This window comes from Cydia splendana, chromosome 19, assembly GCF_910591565.1.
Source record: "Cydia splendana chromosome 19, ilCydSple1.2, whole genome shotgun sequence".
Lineage (NCBI taxonomy): Eukaryota > Metazoa > Arthropoda > Insecta > Lepidoptera > Tortricidae > Cydia > Cydia splendana.
In genome coordinates this window covers 7,207,276-7,225,337 of record NC_085978.1, presented here as the reverse complement: position 1 = coordinate 7,225,337, position 18,062 = coordinate 7,207,276, and the positions used below count along the sequence as shown (strand labels likewise).

General features: G+C 35.4%; 1 protein-coding gene across 2 annotated transcripts in view; it reads right to left on the bottom strand.

Annotated features, from left to right (window-relative positions):
- The window catches only part of LOC134800228 (alpha-tocopherol transfer protein-like), a 39,709-nt gene that overhangs the window by 9,794 nt on the left and 11,853 nt on the right, over positions 1–18,062 (bottom strand). Inside the window, exons 1-2 of one of the 2 annotated variants that reach the window (XM_063772728.1) lie at positions 12,472–12,583; positions 861–1,019 (exon numbers count right to left, since the gene is read on the bottom strand). The exons of the other annotated variant lie outside the window; for it this stretch is intronic. Of the exons in view, the coding sequence (XP_063628798.1) occupies positions 861–1,014 (154 nt within the window). The 5' untranslated portion in view covers positions 1,015–1,019; positions 12,472–12,583. Of the gene's footprint in view, positions 1–860; positions 1,020–12,471; positions 12,584–18,062 lie in introns of those variants that run through there. 2 annotated transcript variants of the gene reach the window in all.

Here is an 18,062-nt window from a genome sequence, read left to right as displayed (position 1 = left end):
TCGAGGGAACTCCTCAAATCAGGCATGCGTATAGAGATTGGTGTATTTTCATCAGAAAATCAAGAATTTACATTAAAAACTGTCGCATTTGATGAAGTGGAACTGCGGATGATGATCAGAACAGAACTCTTCAATGACTACATGTTTGGCGATTTTGAATTTCGATTTTGACGGAGCTGGCCCTGGAGCCAGACCTGACCCGGATCCGGATATGTACAATAATCTTTCACCGGCCCCCATAGAAGTCGGTTTTTTTTTCTTGATAATTATTTTCTACTATTTTATGTCGAACTACGAGTAAGTAGGTGCAAAAAAGTCAATCGCTCTATATATTTTTGGTAAACCGCGAGTTCTCAGTTCGGGGCGAACTACTAGTTTATTATAATGTCAGATTTAATTTGGTTTTATTCATAGGTCTTTTGGTAGGTTATAATTTATATCTTTTTCTTGTAGCTTTAATCGGCATATATTTTGTACACTTATATACTTAGATATAATCATTAAATGCATTATTTTAGAACCGGAAGTTAAATAATTTTATAATTATAGCTAACAAAAGTCTTCAAGTCTTCCTTCAGCTCACCACTGATCTTCTATTTTTATGTATTGATGTACCTTAACCCCAATCAGCAGGCAAGTGCGGTTGCTTCTGAAGAAGCCTGAATTGAAGCCTGATTGGCTGAAGCCAATCCCCGATGCGGTCCGCGTCTCTGTCACAAGTCTCCAAGTCCTTGTTCAGCCCGCGAAAAGGCCGAAAGCCCGAAGCGTCCCACAGGATCGCCCAAGCACGCGAGGCCGAAGGCCGAGCTGCGGGAGTCCAGTGCTAAGCAGAAGTCCAACTGTATGATGATGTACCTTACCCCAGTCATCAGGCAAGTGCGGCTGCTTCTTCAGCCAATCCCTGATGAGGGCCGCGTCCCTGTCACAAGTCTCCAAATCTTCCTTCAGCTCTACTCTGATCTTCTTCCACATCTCGCCGGCTGGCTGCTCCAGGAGTTCTGACTTTAACTTCATGGTTACTGTAAATACGAATGTAGTTTTATCAAGTGGTCAAACTCAAGTTATTAAAGTTTTTGGTACGCATTTGCGCTCGCTGCGATTAAACGAGCGCACGTCTACGTAATCACAGGCCTTTACGGCTCGGCCACGGCATTGAGCGACTTGCGACGGCGGCAGCGATAATCATAGGTTGGAGCAAGACACAGCGATCGGACCTTTCGTTCCCACCTATGGTTGTCGCTGCCGCCGTCGCCAGTCGCGTGATGTCGTTAACGTTAACGACAACGACTCGAGCGATAAAATTCAAGTACGTCGAGCCGTTTACGATGCAAAACATACCTAACGAAATAATTCATATTCCTATATTCGTAGAAGTACAAGCATTCGTACATTCGAACATTACCCTCATCTTCATAATTAAGGTAAAAACTTAGATGAGATTTTTAATCCAAGAGTATGATTCAAAGTTTGAAATGACTTCATACCCTACTGTTGCCTGTTGTAGGTACTCGTGAAGTTTAAGTAGATTAACAGCGTAATATTTTAAGTATAAATATTCATTTTAAATCACCTAGTAGCAGTGGCGGATTTGTAGTCTTTGCCGCCCTAGGCCTCAGGCCATATAGCCGCCCCTTTCGCAGCACCCATCATATTGACTATCATTTTAAGTTATTTCTTGTTATCATCAGCGAATTTTTTGTCACAATTTGACGCCCCTAATTTTTTGGCGCTCAAGGCCCGGGCCTACTGGCAAATCCGCAATAGCATAGTAGAAAATACCAAGTACTAGTTACCTACCTACAATATTATTGCACCTTAAGTCACACGATCCCGCTAAAAGCCGCTCCCATACAATCGAAGTTTCGCTCTTATATTAAAACGATGTGCTGAGATAAAGTTACAAATAAAATATACTCTAATTACCAGACATCGTAAATTTTATAGCATTTTCGGTGCAGCGGAGTGGTGTTAACGGATTTGTATAAACAATTTCAACCCTAATGATTAATTAGCGTTAATTACGTTAATATTAACCTTAATTTAGTATTTAAGTTGGAATTATCTATACCAATTCCGTTAATACCACTCCGCTGCACCAAAAATGCTATACAATTTACGATGTCTGCGTCTGCTAATTACCTTTAAATTACTTGAAACTTGACATGAACATTTACGTAAGATATACCTATCTATGTTTGGTACCTACTAGTTTATGTTGTTAAAAATTTCTATAGAAAGAAAATATTCTTATGTACTTAAAAAATATCTATCCACCGAATTTAACCGAAAAGCCAAAAAGATTGACTATATTTAAGCAGGTTTTGGATACAGGGTTTTCCCTTGCCAAAATACTCGTATTTTAAATATTAATGGCACATTTATAAACAAAATACCATCGCCAGATGAGCACTTATCATTCCTATAACCTGTTTCCAATATTACCTACTTGCATCAACGGACACCAAAACTGTCGCTTTCTTTCTACCGTTATTTTTGAAAAAAGGGTTCCGTACCATTATCTATAAAAACGGTCACCCATCCAAGTACTGACCCCGCCCGACGTTGCTTAACTTCGGTCATAAATCACGTTTGTTGTATGGGAGCCCCACTTAAATCTTTATTTTATTCTGAATTTAGTATTTGTTGTTACAGCGGCAACAGATATTCATCATCTGTGAAATTTCAACTGTCTAGCTATCACGGTTCGTGAGATACAGCCTGGTGACAGACGGACGGACGGACGGACGGACGGACAGACGGACAGCGGAGTCTTAGTAATAGGGTCCCGTTTTACCCTTTGGGTAAGGAACCCTAAAAAATGACTAAAGTGACGTTATTGGCATACGTCGCACTCCAGCGGGCATTTTGCGGCCTGTCATTGGTAAGGTTCATAAATCAATTTTCGAGTTGTCAGAATAATGGTACCTAGCATTTTTTCAAGTTGTCAGAATAATGGTACCTAGCATTTTTTCGAGTTGTCAGAATAATGGTACCTAGCATTTTTTCAAGTTTTCAGAATAATGGTACCTAGCATTTTTTCGAGTTGTCAGAATAATGGTACCTAGCATTTTTTCAAGTTGTCAGAATAATGGTACCTAGCATTTTTTCGAGTTGTCAGAATAATGGTACCTAGCATTTTTTCGAGTTGTCAGAATAATGGTACCTAGTTCCTTTTTCAAGTTGATTTCCATTAATTTCAAGGGTGCATTCCTGAGCTTAAATCAAGTAACTTTCTCAAAGACACCGACATTCTAATTAACTACATTTCGGAGATAATCAATAATTTATTTTTTTCCTATAAGGCCTCTACAAGCGTGTACACTTGCTTTAGGGCCGGTTTACATATTGATTAGTGATTAGAATGAGTTCATACATTTGCTAGTAAACTTAAGTACAATCTCGGTCGATCGAAGTTCGAAATGACATTGATATGTCACAAATTTCAATTGTTTGGTTGAGTTAAATGTAATGCCCGTGTTACAACAACGCTATATGCTACATTTAAGTAATTAGGATTGTTCATTTTTTTTTAAATGTTCTATTTCGAAAACCATTTCGAGATATGAGGTTTTCAAACAGTTTCCGACATTTGCTGCGATATAATAATTGAGGATTGAAGATATTTCAACAAATATCCTTATGACCTTAGTTTGACCTTTCTCGTTGGCTGAATGTAAAGTCATCGCATAATAAAAGTTATCGGACCATAGTAAATCAATCCGTCACTCACGTAATTGTCAAAGTTATCATTGTCATAATGAAATTTTTCAGTTAAACCGCTGCGCTGGTTTGTTATGATTTGATTTATAATTGATACCTAAACAGTAGTTTTCGTTGCTTAATATATCAAAGACCTTGTTCCTACGTGTGGGAATGATTCACAAAAATAATTGTTCGAATCCGCGAAGACCTACGACGTGAAACATGGTGCCGTGAATTGAACTTGGAATACCTACCTACTTACACACAGTATTGCTGTGAGGATCACGTCGATGTAAGTATAAAATTAATATTATTTTACTACAATTATTTAAAAGCTCACTTTGTAGGTAGGGTCTGTGGTAATGAAGCCAGAGTATATAAAGGCAAACCGTTAAACAGAGATGGTGCCTACTAGAAAGAAACACTATACAAGAATACATAGTCATACTCAAAATTCAGCCTGAAACTGCTTTAAAAAGATATAATTTCTAATTTCCAGGTACATGTTGCAGTTCAAGCTGCTGATATCATGGTGGACAAGACTTAAGTTAATAGTTGTGAATAATAAAACATGTTTTTGTTTACCTACTTTTTTATTAATTTAGGAAATATATGTATATATGTTTCCCAAAAAAAAGTAACTATACATATATGTATGTTCATCATGTTCTGCACGAGCAGCTGACAATGATGGCTTCTTGTTGACGAACCAGAAGAGAAGTGTATGGTTTGTTATTTACTCTGTTCCCAGGCATTATTTACTGTCGTAAAGTATTATGACGATTAATATGACGTTCGTTTCGATACAAAATGCTCAACTTTGTTCAGGGCCCAAGTGCCTTAACAAAATCAATCTCCTTCGTACATTACGTATCCCACAGCCGTATCTAAATAGGAATCACATGATGACCTGAAATTATAGGATATAATTAGCAAAATTGGCATGTACCTAATTTAGTACAATATCCAAACAATGGTGACAAGCCGGTAGAACCCACTGGGTGCTACCTTAGCAATGGACGCTTATAACGATTTTATGAATCCAATCATCTTACGAATCGAATCAGTTAAAAAATATATCATGTAACTTACATTTGTATTTTTGCTCCCCTGATTTCAGCCAAGTTATGGTTGGAGTTGGATGCTATATGGATACATACTCCAATAAAACTAAGTTATATTATATAACTTAGGCAGATTTCTGGAATCAGCTTTCACAAATTTATAGCGTAGGTATTTTGAAATTATTGATTTAGGCATTCAAAATAAACGAGTTTTCCAGACGATATTATTTATAGAAACGCGTGACACTGACATTGTAGACAGGTGACATTACAATCAATTGACAATTACAACTATTTTTTTAATGTTTGTTATTGCTTGTGCTTTATCAAATCAGCCACTACATGTAATTTACGAGAAGTCGTATCTCATATTTTCAATAAATTATAAATATTCAACCGAGCCGTGAATTAATAAATCATTCAAATTGGTATCTTAAATTAACCTATATTTTCAGAAAATAAAATAAAAATGGGGGTCTAAAAAAAATGAACAATCCTAATTACTTTTTAAACTTTTTTTAAAAAATAAAACGCATATTTTTTTTTTTAATTATCTATGCCATTTAGTTCTCTTAAACGTACTTAACCATACTCCGAAGTTAACAGAATTCAATAAAAACACGGTGTATAGTTTTTATGTGATAAGTGTTATTTTCCTATCCTTTATAAACTTATGATTCATATGGTAACTATTTTTTAGATTAAAGCTTTATCAATAGGTACACCTTTGCGATCATCCGTATTTATAGGAGTTAAAAGGTTTTTTTATAAATTGTAAACTTTGAAAGGCTGTTATGGTCTGTCGAGTTTTTGCGATCTTTTGCACAATACATCTTGATTATGACCTCGCATATAAATACATATGTGTTAATTGAGTGAGACTTAGCATAAGCAACAGAGTTCCGTACATCCCATATTATAAGATCAGTACTGGTAAATATGGCATACAGGTGGCCAAAAAATAAGGGCATTCCCGTTACCAGGGAGGTTTTGGGATTATACTGAAATATTTTGGCCACCCTGTAGATAAGTGTGGCTGGCCATCACATAGGGCCTGTTTACACGTCGATTAGTGCTAATTGCGTTTTCAGTATTTTTTTGAATAACTATACCTAATTCTATAATTAACTACCATCGCAGACATACAGCATGAATAAAATGAAAGGGGAAGGCCGCTTCTCCATACAAACGTAGTCCCCATTTTCCTCTCTGGATATTGACATTATGAAAAATATTTTTACATAATTTGATGTATATTAAACATAGCTTTGCCCCTACGTTTGACTTTTTTCCATTTTTTGATTATAGTAAAAATTTGGAGCGAAAAACAGATTTCATAAAAATTTTTAAATGCTGCTAACTCTTAAAATAATAAAAAAATCGAAAAAATCAAACGTAGGGGCATGGCTGGATGCTGTTAAGCAATAGTGTGTCAACCCACATCCATTTTGCAATAAGACGTCAACTCAAAAAATTGACGCTTAAAGTTGACATTTTATTGCAAAATGGATGTGGGATGACTCATTTTTGCTAAACACCATCCAGCTATGGTTAACATACATCAAATATGTAAAAATGTTTTTCATAATGTTAATATCCAGAGAGTAAAATGAGGACTAAGTTTGTATGAAATTGCGATTTGCGCGCGGGTCCTCCACTTTCGTTTTAAGCGTGCATGTCAAATAGAGGCCTCATGTAGGTGCGGCTAGGGTATGGTGTCCTATACCGAAGGTCAGGTGTCGCAAACCTTCGGTAGACGAGTTCAAGACAAATATTTGATTTCTTTATGGCTAGATAAATTTGCTTCGGTAGGTAGGTTTCTTCATTGTATATAATGCGAAGTCAAAAATTATTTAACTATTTTATTTTACATCAGTTCATAATATAGTTTTAATTGTCTATATCCTAACAAGTCGGTATTTGGTAATAAAGTAAGTACCTACACAATTATTTAGTTTATTTTGAAATAAAACAACACACCATTTAGATACTCATGAAAAATCAATAATTGCTTTATGGTAATAATTCTTTATTACTAACCATTTCTTTTCGGGCATTTAATATTGTTGTTTTTATGTTCGTTCAAAGTTCAAATCCATATCGTATTAGGTAATAATAATATAATAAGTACATATAAATTGTTGAAAATATCTTCAACTTTTCAAGTCACTTAAAGTACAATTATAGGTATTATCTGTGTCGTTTTTCGTAAATAGACATTTTCAAGCTCCATTTACCCGCTTGCGATATAAGTACCTCCAAACAAGGAAGGAGTAGCCAAATTCCTATAAAAATACTACGGGCCTCTGGCATATCTAAAAAAACCGGGCAAGTGCGAGTCGGACTCGCGCACGAAGGGTTCCGTACCATAATGCAAAAAAAAAAACAAAAAAAAAGCAAAAAAAAAACGGTCACCCATCCAAATACTGACCACTCCCGACGTTGCTTAACTTTGGTCAAAAATCACGTTTGTTGTATGGGAGCCCCATTTAAATCTTTATTTTATTCTGTTTTTAGTATTTGTTGTTATAGCGGCAACAGAAATACATCATCTGTGAAAATTTCAACTGTCTAGCTATCACGGTTCGTGAGATACAGCCTGGTGACAGACGGACGGACGGACGGACGGACGGACAGCGAAGTCTTAGTAATAGGGTCCCGTTTTACCCTTTGGGTACGGAACCCTAAAAACAACAAAAATTACAAAATGATTTTGTCATTGCAATGACAGTGCAAAGTTAAGCTAGTCGGACAATAATAGATCCCCTTTAGAGTCTGGCCAGCGAGTCGTGGCACAAAAAAACGCGGGAATTTCTATAAAAACCGCACCTGGCAATAAAATTACTATGAAATTAAATGACAGCTTGAAACTGACAGCTTATTTGATAGGAAAAAAAGTTGCCATATAAAGAGTTTAAAAAAATTGCTTGTGACATGACTCGCTGGCCAGACTCTAAATGATTATGTTAGCCCATGCGCTGTTGGCAATGATCTTGACAACTTTCCGAGTGCATGCATGCATCCTAACAAGCCTTAATCGCTAATAATCTTTTACAAACAGAGAGGCGTATGTCACGCTGAGACAATACATAACGGAGGTTGATTCTGTTTAACAAATTTGACATGGTAAAAACAAATAAATTTTCTGAAAATAATTTAGTTTATTCTAATACTTCTAATAGTATTGATTGGCAGCGCCATCTCTCTCGCTAGCTCGGTATCACCTGAGATGATCCAGGTAAAGGTCGAAGCATACTGTTCTACCTTAGGGATGGCCAGGGGGCGCCATAAGCCTTCAGTAAGAAGTGCATATATGTACTTGGAAAAATTCGACCTATGCCGTTGTGACCCGGTGGCCGAATGGCACAGGCACATGCCGCGATAGCAGAGGACGCTGGTTCGATTCCAGCTTGGGGCACTGGAGGCCTTGCTCACTTTTTCTTAGTATATGACATTTATTTCAATTTTAATTTGATATGGTTTTCATTTTATTTTGATACGACCTTGAGTCGTGTTAATGGGTTACTCTCTGAGAATATGTCTGTGGTTGCGTCTAATTGCCACGACTCTTTTCATACATTTTGTATGGGTCGCGGCAATTAGATCTCAACATATTTTTTGAGAATGACCCTTTTCGAGCCTCTCGCACGCCCCAATAACTGCGTTAAATAGACGTTTTTACATTTTGGTGAGATTTTGACACCCATATCCACCTGGATATGGATATAGGATAGTACCCTATTACTGTACAACATAATAAGCGCAATTCACCTTATGTCCTCCAAAATCTTTCACTGAGTTACGAAAACGCATTATTACGTATTACGTATTGTAACTCGACGGAAATTTCCATAGGTACATTTTTTTGGCCACAATTGGTATTTCGTGTTTATTCCGACCAGAATGAGGAGCTTCAAACTTACCAAATATTATCTATCCAAATCTGACAAAAAAAATCGACAAAAAAATCGGCCCGCTGATTGGTGGTCACGACCAAGGTCGTATCGAAACAACATGAAAACCATATCGATTTATTAATGCAGATTCGGTTTCAAGAATATAAATACACCTCTTTAGATTAATATGGGAGTAATGGCTTGCGTCACGGTCCGTGACGTTACGGAACATATACGCAGTTACAATGAACACTTGGGCCTTAATTTGTTTTTTGTAGACGAGCGAAGCGTTGTGTGATGCGTTTGAATTTTATTTTACTTTAATAATACCCAATAATAATAAATAATTTTTCAATCAACGGTAAAAGTACTCTTCAGGTACCTAACCTACTGACACAAATTTTGAAGTAAATAAGTTTTTCGAATTTTCATTCCAATCTCAAGAAGATGTAATTTTATGATCACGTCACGCGCCATGTTGCGGAATTTCACTGGAACTATTTTTTTCATACCATACTGAACCGTCACCCTATACTCGTAAATACATGAGAATAACAGCGCCCTCTTGACAATAATCATAATATATTACTGGTCAGTTAGCTAATATACCTACTTGCGGCCCAATTCTAACAATGCTTATGTACGATACAAAAACGTCATTTTTGACACTGACTTATCGTTATCGTATCGCTGTGACATCTTATAATCATTGTTAGAATCGGGCCGTTGCTCTTACATGTATGATTGTCTTTTCCCGAGTGCGAGACGTACGAGACGGGCGAACGAAGCAAAATTATATCATTTTGACATCGGAATGTAATTTCGAATTAGCCCTTAGAACGAATTGCAGATACGGCCTATTATAATAATAAAGCTGTTATATACGTTCTCGTGTTTGCATATATTATGTACCTATTCGTCATTTATTGAAATTACATAATACTTAAGTCGATCGTAAACGGACCGAAGAGGAAAACTGGCTAATCATCATCATTTACGTCGGCAACGAAGGATCGCTAAAGGATGAATTGAATCACGCTAGAATGATCCGGGATCCGGCCGAGACTTCCGACACTTCGATTCCTATGACAGGTGAGCGGTGATGACGTGATGCTTTCTTTGAAAACTGAAGTGTGGGACACCTCGGCCCGGTCCCTGACCATTCTAGCGTCATTCATCTTTTAGCGATCCTTCCGTACCTACGTATGTGATGGTGATGATAAGCTAGATCGGATATTTATTGTAAATGTATACATATTACAAACGGTTATATATTTAAAATAGAAAATATGCGCTAGTACTTATAAGTTTTACCAACCAGATTAATAAATAAATATTACGGGGAAATCTTACACAAATCAACCTGGTTCCAGAGCAAGCTGAATAAGGCTTGCATTGTGGGTACTAGATGACAATATGTATAATAGATAGATATAGATAAAAAAGTACTTAAATACATAGCAAAAAACCGTAACTCATGCAGGAACAAATATCTAATAATAAGTATTTTTTATTGTTTTTTGTGTGTTTTTGTATTTTACTTTTATATTCATGTTATAAAGAACCTAACTTATGAAGAAAAATAAATAGAGAGATTAAATAATATTGTTGCGCCTGTGAACGGGTTACAGCAGGCGTTCTACATGACATTAAAGCTCTCCATGGGCCTCTACGTATTGGATCTATATCCCCACGCAAGCCTATCAAAAGACCGGGATTTATAGACCCATGAAATCCAAGGAGATACAAATAATAATAAATAATATTTGATTAATATTATATCAAATCGTGCCTGCTTAGAACTCTGGTACATCTATGGATTTAATTTTGAAAGCTAAAAATACGTAGTTAGGTTGGTTGGTGTCTTTACCGAGTTTAAGATCCGCTACAGCCTTGTATAGTATTTGCATGTTAGCGCAAAGCTAACACAAGTGTGTGCGTCATAGATATGTATACAAATTTCCCCTTATTACAACGGTATAAAGTTCAAAATGTAAACACTGCTCCGACGTTGACTAGACAAATAGATTGTGGTAGCTATTAACATCTTACCACGAATAGGATCTTTGAAAAAATGTACAGTGAATTAACCTATAGTATGTAGAATTTAATATTACTCAAAAAATTACTTATATGATATTCAAAGTATCATAACAATCGGTGTAGCGATTACGAAGAAATTAACAAAGTACGTTTTTTTTTTACTTTGGAGCAACCTGTATGTGTTAGTAGCTCCTGAGGTAATAAATAGTGTGAAACCTTCTTCGACCGTTTTGATTATCTTTTTTATTTATGAAATTAATAAGATTCTGACTTTTGACAAATGTCATCATTGTCGCACATTTTCAAACAATTTGTCAAAAGCACTGCCAATGATTAATACAGTATGTTTCTTTTTGTTGTTGATTAGTGGAAATAACTTTTGTTTGATAATTTACTTTTGTATCTTTTGTTCTAATTAAAAAAAATATTACCGTTAGAGCATTTCTGAGAAGTAACCCTACGTGGGATTTCAGGGTTTGTCCAATGGCTAAGGTCATCCTGTAAGTATATATAATAAAACAAGAATTGCTCGTTTAAAGGTATTAGATTAATTTTGTTTCTATGAACTTTTAGTGCCAAACCTAAAGATTGAATTTAATTCACATAAATGTACATACTTTAAATTATTAATATTCTACATGCTAGATGTCTTAACACGTTCAGTTCCATTTCCAATACAAAATGAACCCGCCTAGCGGGTTCTTGGCTGTGAATGTGTGAAACCACTCAAGCACTTGAACCCCGAGATTCCCCCCATATGTCTACAAACTTGACTATAACTGGTTCCCAACTGTAGCCTTGCATTTTACGCCTATACAGTCCATAGGGCATTCAACTGGACTGCCCCTAGTAGGTACAGTCACATGCAATAATATGTTACTCTTCGAAGGCCGCAAAAATATGTGACACGCTCTTATGGCTCTACAAATAAGATCGTGTTAGATATTATTGCGACCTGCGTTGTTTAGAATGTAATAAAGTTAATGAAACAGGGAGTTTCATAGGGCCGTGTCTTTTTATACACAAGTTTGAAGTCTAACAAATTTATATAATTTTAATGAACCTTAAAATGGCAACACCATAGGCTGTTTTCTGTGAATGTTGAGAGTCTGTATTAAATATTGCTTTCTGATTTTAATAAATTATAACTACTGTTTGGAAAAACTGCCATCTTGTCTTCCATTGTCTAGAATAGAATAATTGCATAATAATATTATTTATTACACAGATAATTCATACCATATACACACCCAATGGTAAGTAAACCAATTGAAAAACAACATAAAAAAATACAAATTATTTGCAACATTTATATTATGAAATAAGAGTTTTTAAGCTTCACTTCTAGACCAAACATCTCTGAAAATATTTACTAGACAAGAAATCTTACAAAATGTTTTTCAAAATATTCAGAATATAATTTGTCTACATTTAATTTGTAATGATTTTAACTCAAATATGTTATTTTAGGTTAAGGCATAATGGTTGTTTGATTGAGACATACGGTCGCATAGACAAACAGCCGGACAGATGTACCTACGTGATGGAACTCCTAACTCTATAATATTACTTTGTCAGATTATCAGATCAATAGTCCTACGCCCATATATTTGTATAAATAATTAGTACACTTAATTGAGCTTATCAGGATTTAGCAATAGGGTGAAATTATAACTTCCCTAAATTTCAAATGCAACTTGATAAACAAAACCAAATAAACGCCTTTTCCTTTTTTAATCAAAATATAAAATTTATTATAAACTTACTTAGTTAAGCTGGCTGGCACAAAATATCACAGACAAAATTGAGTAAGAACTATTAAAGGGCGTCCGCCTGGCCGCCTTACCTAGAGATGACTGACCGGCACAGCAACGCTTCTGCTATTTGCTATTGTACAAACAGCAACACTCCTAACTGTACATCGGTGGACCTTATTACCAAAGGCATAAGGTCCACCAATGGACAGTTAAGAGTTTGCTGTTTAAACCAGAATGACGTACCTGATATAAAGAAGCAGAGTCATCATCATCACCAAATTCTCGTATCACCAGTGTAAAATGACCTTTAGATCACTTAGAATTATGCGTAAGAGGAGAGAAATAATTTATAGGTTCGAGCAACTAACTTGACGAGTGGTAAGCGGATCTAATGTTGGTATAGGTAGATGAGTCTTTAGAATAAATAAACTTTATCGAACTAACGTTAGAATAGTCGTTATAGACAGGTTCTTTATAAAGACGAGTTTTCTGAACAATTATAAATAAAATATGCACGTTCATTTTAAGTATATAAAAGTAGGTTCAAGCCAAGACTTCATTGATACCATACCAACCACCACCACCATATTGATACCATATTCTTAGAAATAAACATTTGTATGTGTATAAAATTTGGCAAAACTTCCATAAATGTCAATATTTCTTTGAAAATATAACAATGTTGCCAGATTATACCTACTTTACTGCTGACTTAGCTTACAGTATTAGATAGTGTGGCACTTACGTGCCACTAGTAAAACAGAGACAAAACTCAACTTAATCATATAAATACATCATTGGTAAGTTAAATACATCCTGGTGAAGTTAAATATATCCTGGTCACGGCACCAAATTGTACTCAACCCAATCACATCACTGGTTATGGCCAAACATTTTAAATGTAAGATAGAGATAAATCATATCCTTAGGTAAAGTAGATTTGCTTTTAGGGTTTTAGATATGTGGGATATGACGCTCTGAGTGTAGGGTAGGTATAATAGGGAGTGTCATTCTTGACCGTCACAATAGAATGTAACTTTATTTAGATAAAACGTTCAAAATTGGTAATAAAGTTATTACGGAACCCGAGGCGTACGTACTTACTTTAAAATCATGTTTCGAAAAGATTATATTTCGTAAAAAGACTCAAATTGAAAGTCTTTTAAGCGCTACCTAAGTCCCGAAGCGAGTCGACTATGGAAAAAAAAATCTCATACGACTCGAATACTAACGAATCAATTAAAAGCACAGACGAGTGCCCATATAAACCAGTAAAAACACGGTTTCTGATTAAACATATTTCTTAAAGATTTCGTGGTCACACATATAATGGTTAGTAATAATGATAAAAGCTTCAACCGCGCATCAATTGTGACGTTCTCAATCAAAAGATTCGTTGCTTGCCATAAGGACGCTGTGACAGGTTATAAAGATACAAGCAAATTTCGTCTTTATGGTCAGCGACAAAGTGGTACCTTTTGATTGAGAACGTCACAATTAATCAAACGTGCAGTGATGCGAATGGGTAACTTGACGTATGAACTAAGGCCGCTTGTAGTTCGTGAGCATAATATTAATGGTGTTTCGTACTCAATTGTGTTTTGTTGTTGTGAATTATAGAGCCACGGCGAGGCGATAACGGCTTCCTTGCCTTGGTAGTGCCGGTAGTGGACCTCCAGGTCCTGGGTTCGAATCTCGGTAAAGGCATTTATTATTCTCTTTATTTATTTTTATTCTTAAATTAGGTTGTTTATAACATGAATATAAAAGTAAAATACAAAAGCACAGTAAAAACAATAAAAAATACATATAAACACATTATAAAAAACCTAACCTAGGGTGCCGCCAGCAGCTGGGCAGGGCCCAAGCTGCCGGTGGTCAGGGCCGCAGAGTGAGGAACCGACGTACTATACGCGCCGTGTCCAAAATTACCGCCTTCTGCATTTACTATTATAAATAGTACATTATTGCCGGGGCCGGGAAAGGACAATTCGTTAGTTTATATTTATGTTATTTAAGCACTGACTTAATATTAGAAATAGACACACAGAGCGGAACAAAAATGTCAACAAAATGTGGATCAGAATGACATTAGCTGCAAAATTTGCATTGATGATAAAAACGCTTACGTAAATTTTGAGTCAAGATAAATATTTTGTACGAAAAAGAACTTACTGTCGTAAGCATTAAGTGTCAAATTTGTAAACATTATTACCAACACTGTTAAAACTTTAAGTCCGATGGCACTAAACGTAACTTCACCTTTGTATTTACGTCAAACAACGTCAAACGAGAATAATGAACGAATGGAGTCCCTTTGGTACATTTTAATAGGTATTACTGTACAGAAAAACGGAAGTAATAAATGAAACAAATTTAATTTGATCGGGAGTTCAAATAAAATTAATTCGTGGTAACAACCCGTGTAAGTTATCATAAAATAAATTTATAAATTTATTATATTTTCCTTGAAATAAATTCAACTTATTAAATAACTGTGTATTTTAGATCTACATAATACTCTTCGCACTTTCGTTCTTTGCAATATAGTGCACGGGGACATTCAGGTCGCTACTGGTACTGATTGGTTATGGTCTTTATCAAAAAAATCCTGTGGTTGTCACTGTGTTCAGACAGGTTTAACATTTACAGTTAGTCGATGTAAGCCCTTATTGGTCGTGTATATGTCGGAAACAGGGAAATGCGCCGAACACACAAGTGCCGTTTTGCCTTGTTTAAAACTGCATCACCCCTATCTCTTGCTATAATAGCAGTCCACTCTGCACGTCGCATAGGTTTTCTTGGAAATCTTGAATTTAAACATAATATTATATCTTACGAATTCCATATAAAAATAAAAAAGTATTGGCCTCACATCGACTCATTATATTTTTGTTCCTTCACATCCCTTCTTTGGTACTAACAAAATAATTTATTCAAAATCATGAAATTACCACCAGATTACATAAATTATGTAATGCTATCCAAAGAACTAACCGAAAGAAATACATTCCATGCTTTTTCCTCGTTTTATCATTGTTGTTTTTGCATATTTTTACGACCATTTTACGACATTGTTGACAACTTCACATTTGAGCGGTCCATACAAGACTAAACGAAAAAGTAACGCGTGATCTGTTTTAACGTTACTTTTGCGGGGCCATTTTTTGCGGCTGATTGGGTATCCAGTTCTTATTCTATATCAATGTATTTAAGTTAATTTTACATACCTAATTATATTCTAATAAAATTAAGTTTAAATTTCTATTAATAAAGTCTCTATAATAAACCGGTTAAGAACAGGAACTAGGTACTTATTTTGTAAATAAATACTTTTAGAAATGTTATGTAATCTAACATAAAAATATGACAATAAAGTAATCGTGAATCAATCGATATAAATTGTCTTTCTGACCAAATTTATTCATTTATCTAATTAGCAGATGCATCAGATAGATCCTCTGCAGTCGATTCATGAGATAATTTTTGTAGAGAAAGTCAATCAATTTTCCATAGAACGTTGTCCCTTTTTACTCCTTTGGATTCATTGATTGATAAGAAATCATAACATTTATACATCATTTTCACAGTAAACGAAGGGTAGTGCCATTTTTTAATTTAATAAGTACTAGCTTTTTGGAACTTCGTCTGCGTGGAATTAGTGACTGCAGCTAAAGTAGGTATAGTGCCTGGATAATGCTAATAGCAATCATTCAATTCGCGCATTGCTTACTTCAATTATTAGGCAATTCATTAACTCTTTCAATTCCACAAAGATATTTTATAGAAAGGCAGATTATCTTGGGCCAAATAGAGGGCAAGCGAGCGCGAGGAAAAGCACCCACGAGATGGTCTGATGTTGTGAAGAGGGTGGTTGGCGGCAACATGCAGTGCGTGACCCATATGGCCTATGATCGCACACTGTGGAGACGTAGCATACATGGTCGCGATCCTCAGCAATGAGGGACCGAGGAAGAAGTTCAATTCCACCCCCCTTTGCACTCTCTTCTGGGATAATTTCCGACATAAAAACTACCCTATGTCCTTCCCCGGGACTCAAACTATCTCTATACCAAATTTCAACTAAATCGGTTCAGCGGCTTAAGCGTGAAGAGGTAACAGACAGACAGACACACTTTCTCCTTTATAATATTAGTACGGACAAAAAGAATAGATAGTATAGAGGGGTCCTGTCATTGTAAATTTTGTAGTCACTGTAAATTTACTGCCATCTATCGACACACGACTAAAACTCAAAATGAAAACGTATAAAGTTATCAAAAAATGTATATATATGGATAAACGATTTTATTATTTTTATATCATTTTGATCCCTGTTCATTCACTGATATCTATGTGTTAAAATTGTTAAATATGAAACGGTGTCGTCACGCCATCTAGCCGAGGATAGGCTAAAGGTGTGTGCGCCATCTATTCGAGAATGACTTTTGCTTGAATTCCGAGGCACGTTTTTTCCGTAGACTTTATTCGTCTTATACGAAGTTACATATGTCTTTGGTATGGATATAGTATGGATAGTATGGATACTTACTAATCAATAAAAATGGTACATGGGGTCGAGATATACAACTGTCAGATTTCGCATCCACATCAAATCAACGCTTGATTTAATCGCATGTTGATTCTATCAAGTTTTGATTCGATCAACTGTGGATAATATCATTTGGTACAATCAAAACTCAGCTCTGAACTCGGGGTGGTTCGGTTTGGTTTGGTTGTCATTGTCACCTAACTGTGGATTGCTAATGTCAAATTTTGACAGCTGCACGTATTCGACAACTCACAATTTTTCCCACATCAACGGGAGATCAACTTGATACGTCAGTTATCGCTAGTCAAAAAGGGGTCCTGGGTTATACTAAGTAAAACTATGCAAATTTATAATCGATTTTTTATTATAAAACTGAAAGAGTAAAGCTAAAATTAGGTTAATTAAGTAGATATAATATTAATATAAATGATAACCTTATTTTACCCAGCTCAATACACTCAATAAACGTAAAACAAGGAAATATAGAAGTAATAGCTCTTACAGCATTAATATCACGAAATAAAAATATACATATATAGGTTAACGTAACGCTTATGAACATTAATTTCCCTAACTAAGCCATCGTAAAAAAACTTAAAAAAAGTATTCGGGCACCTAAAAAAACTTTTTAAAGCAACGGATATTCAAAACATCCTTTTTTAATTTATCTTAAAATTACAGTCTAAAGACAATACTTGTTTAAAAAGCCGTAAAAAGATCGCCGCAGTGAGCTACGTCTGTGTCACAAGTTAGTACTTATATGTAGTTGACGAATTATAATTTGCACCTATTCTCCACACATACAAGATCGGTGCAAATTGTATTTAGTCAACCAGATTCACTCTAAAAAAGTATTTTGGTAAAGACGCAAGCCATCATAATTATGTATTTTGCATACCGTGTGTTTTTAAGGCTGAAGCTACATTTGAACGCTTGCATCATTATAATCGCACGGGCATTTTTCGCCTTTTGTTAAAAAAATTTAAAGGTTCATTCCACAAAACAATTTGGACAAACAAAGAGCCACTCATGTTACATTCATTACGTA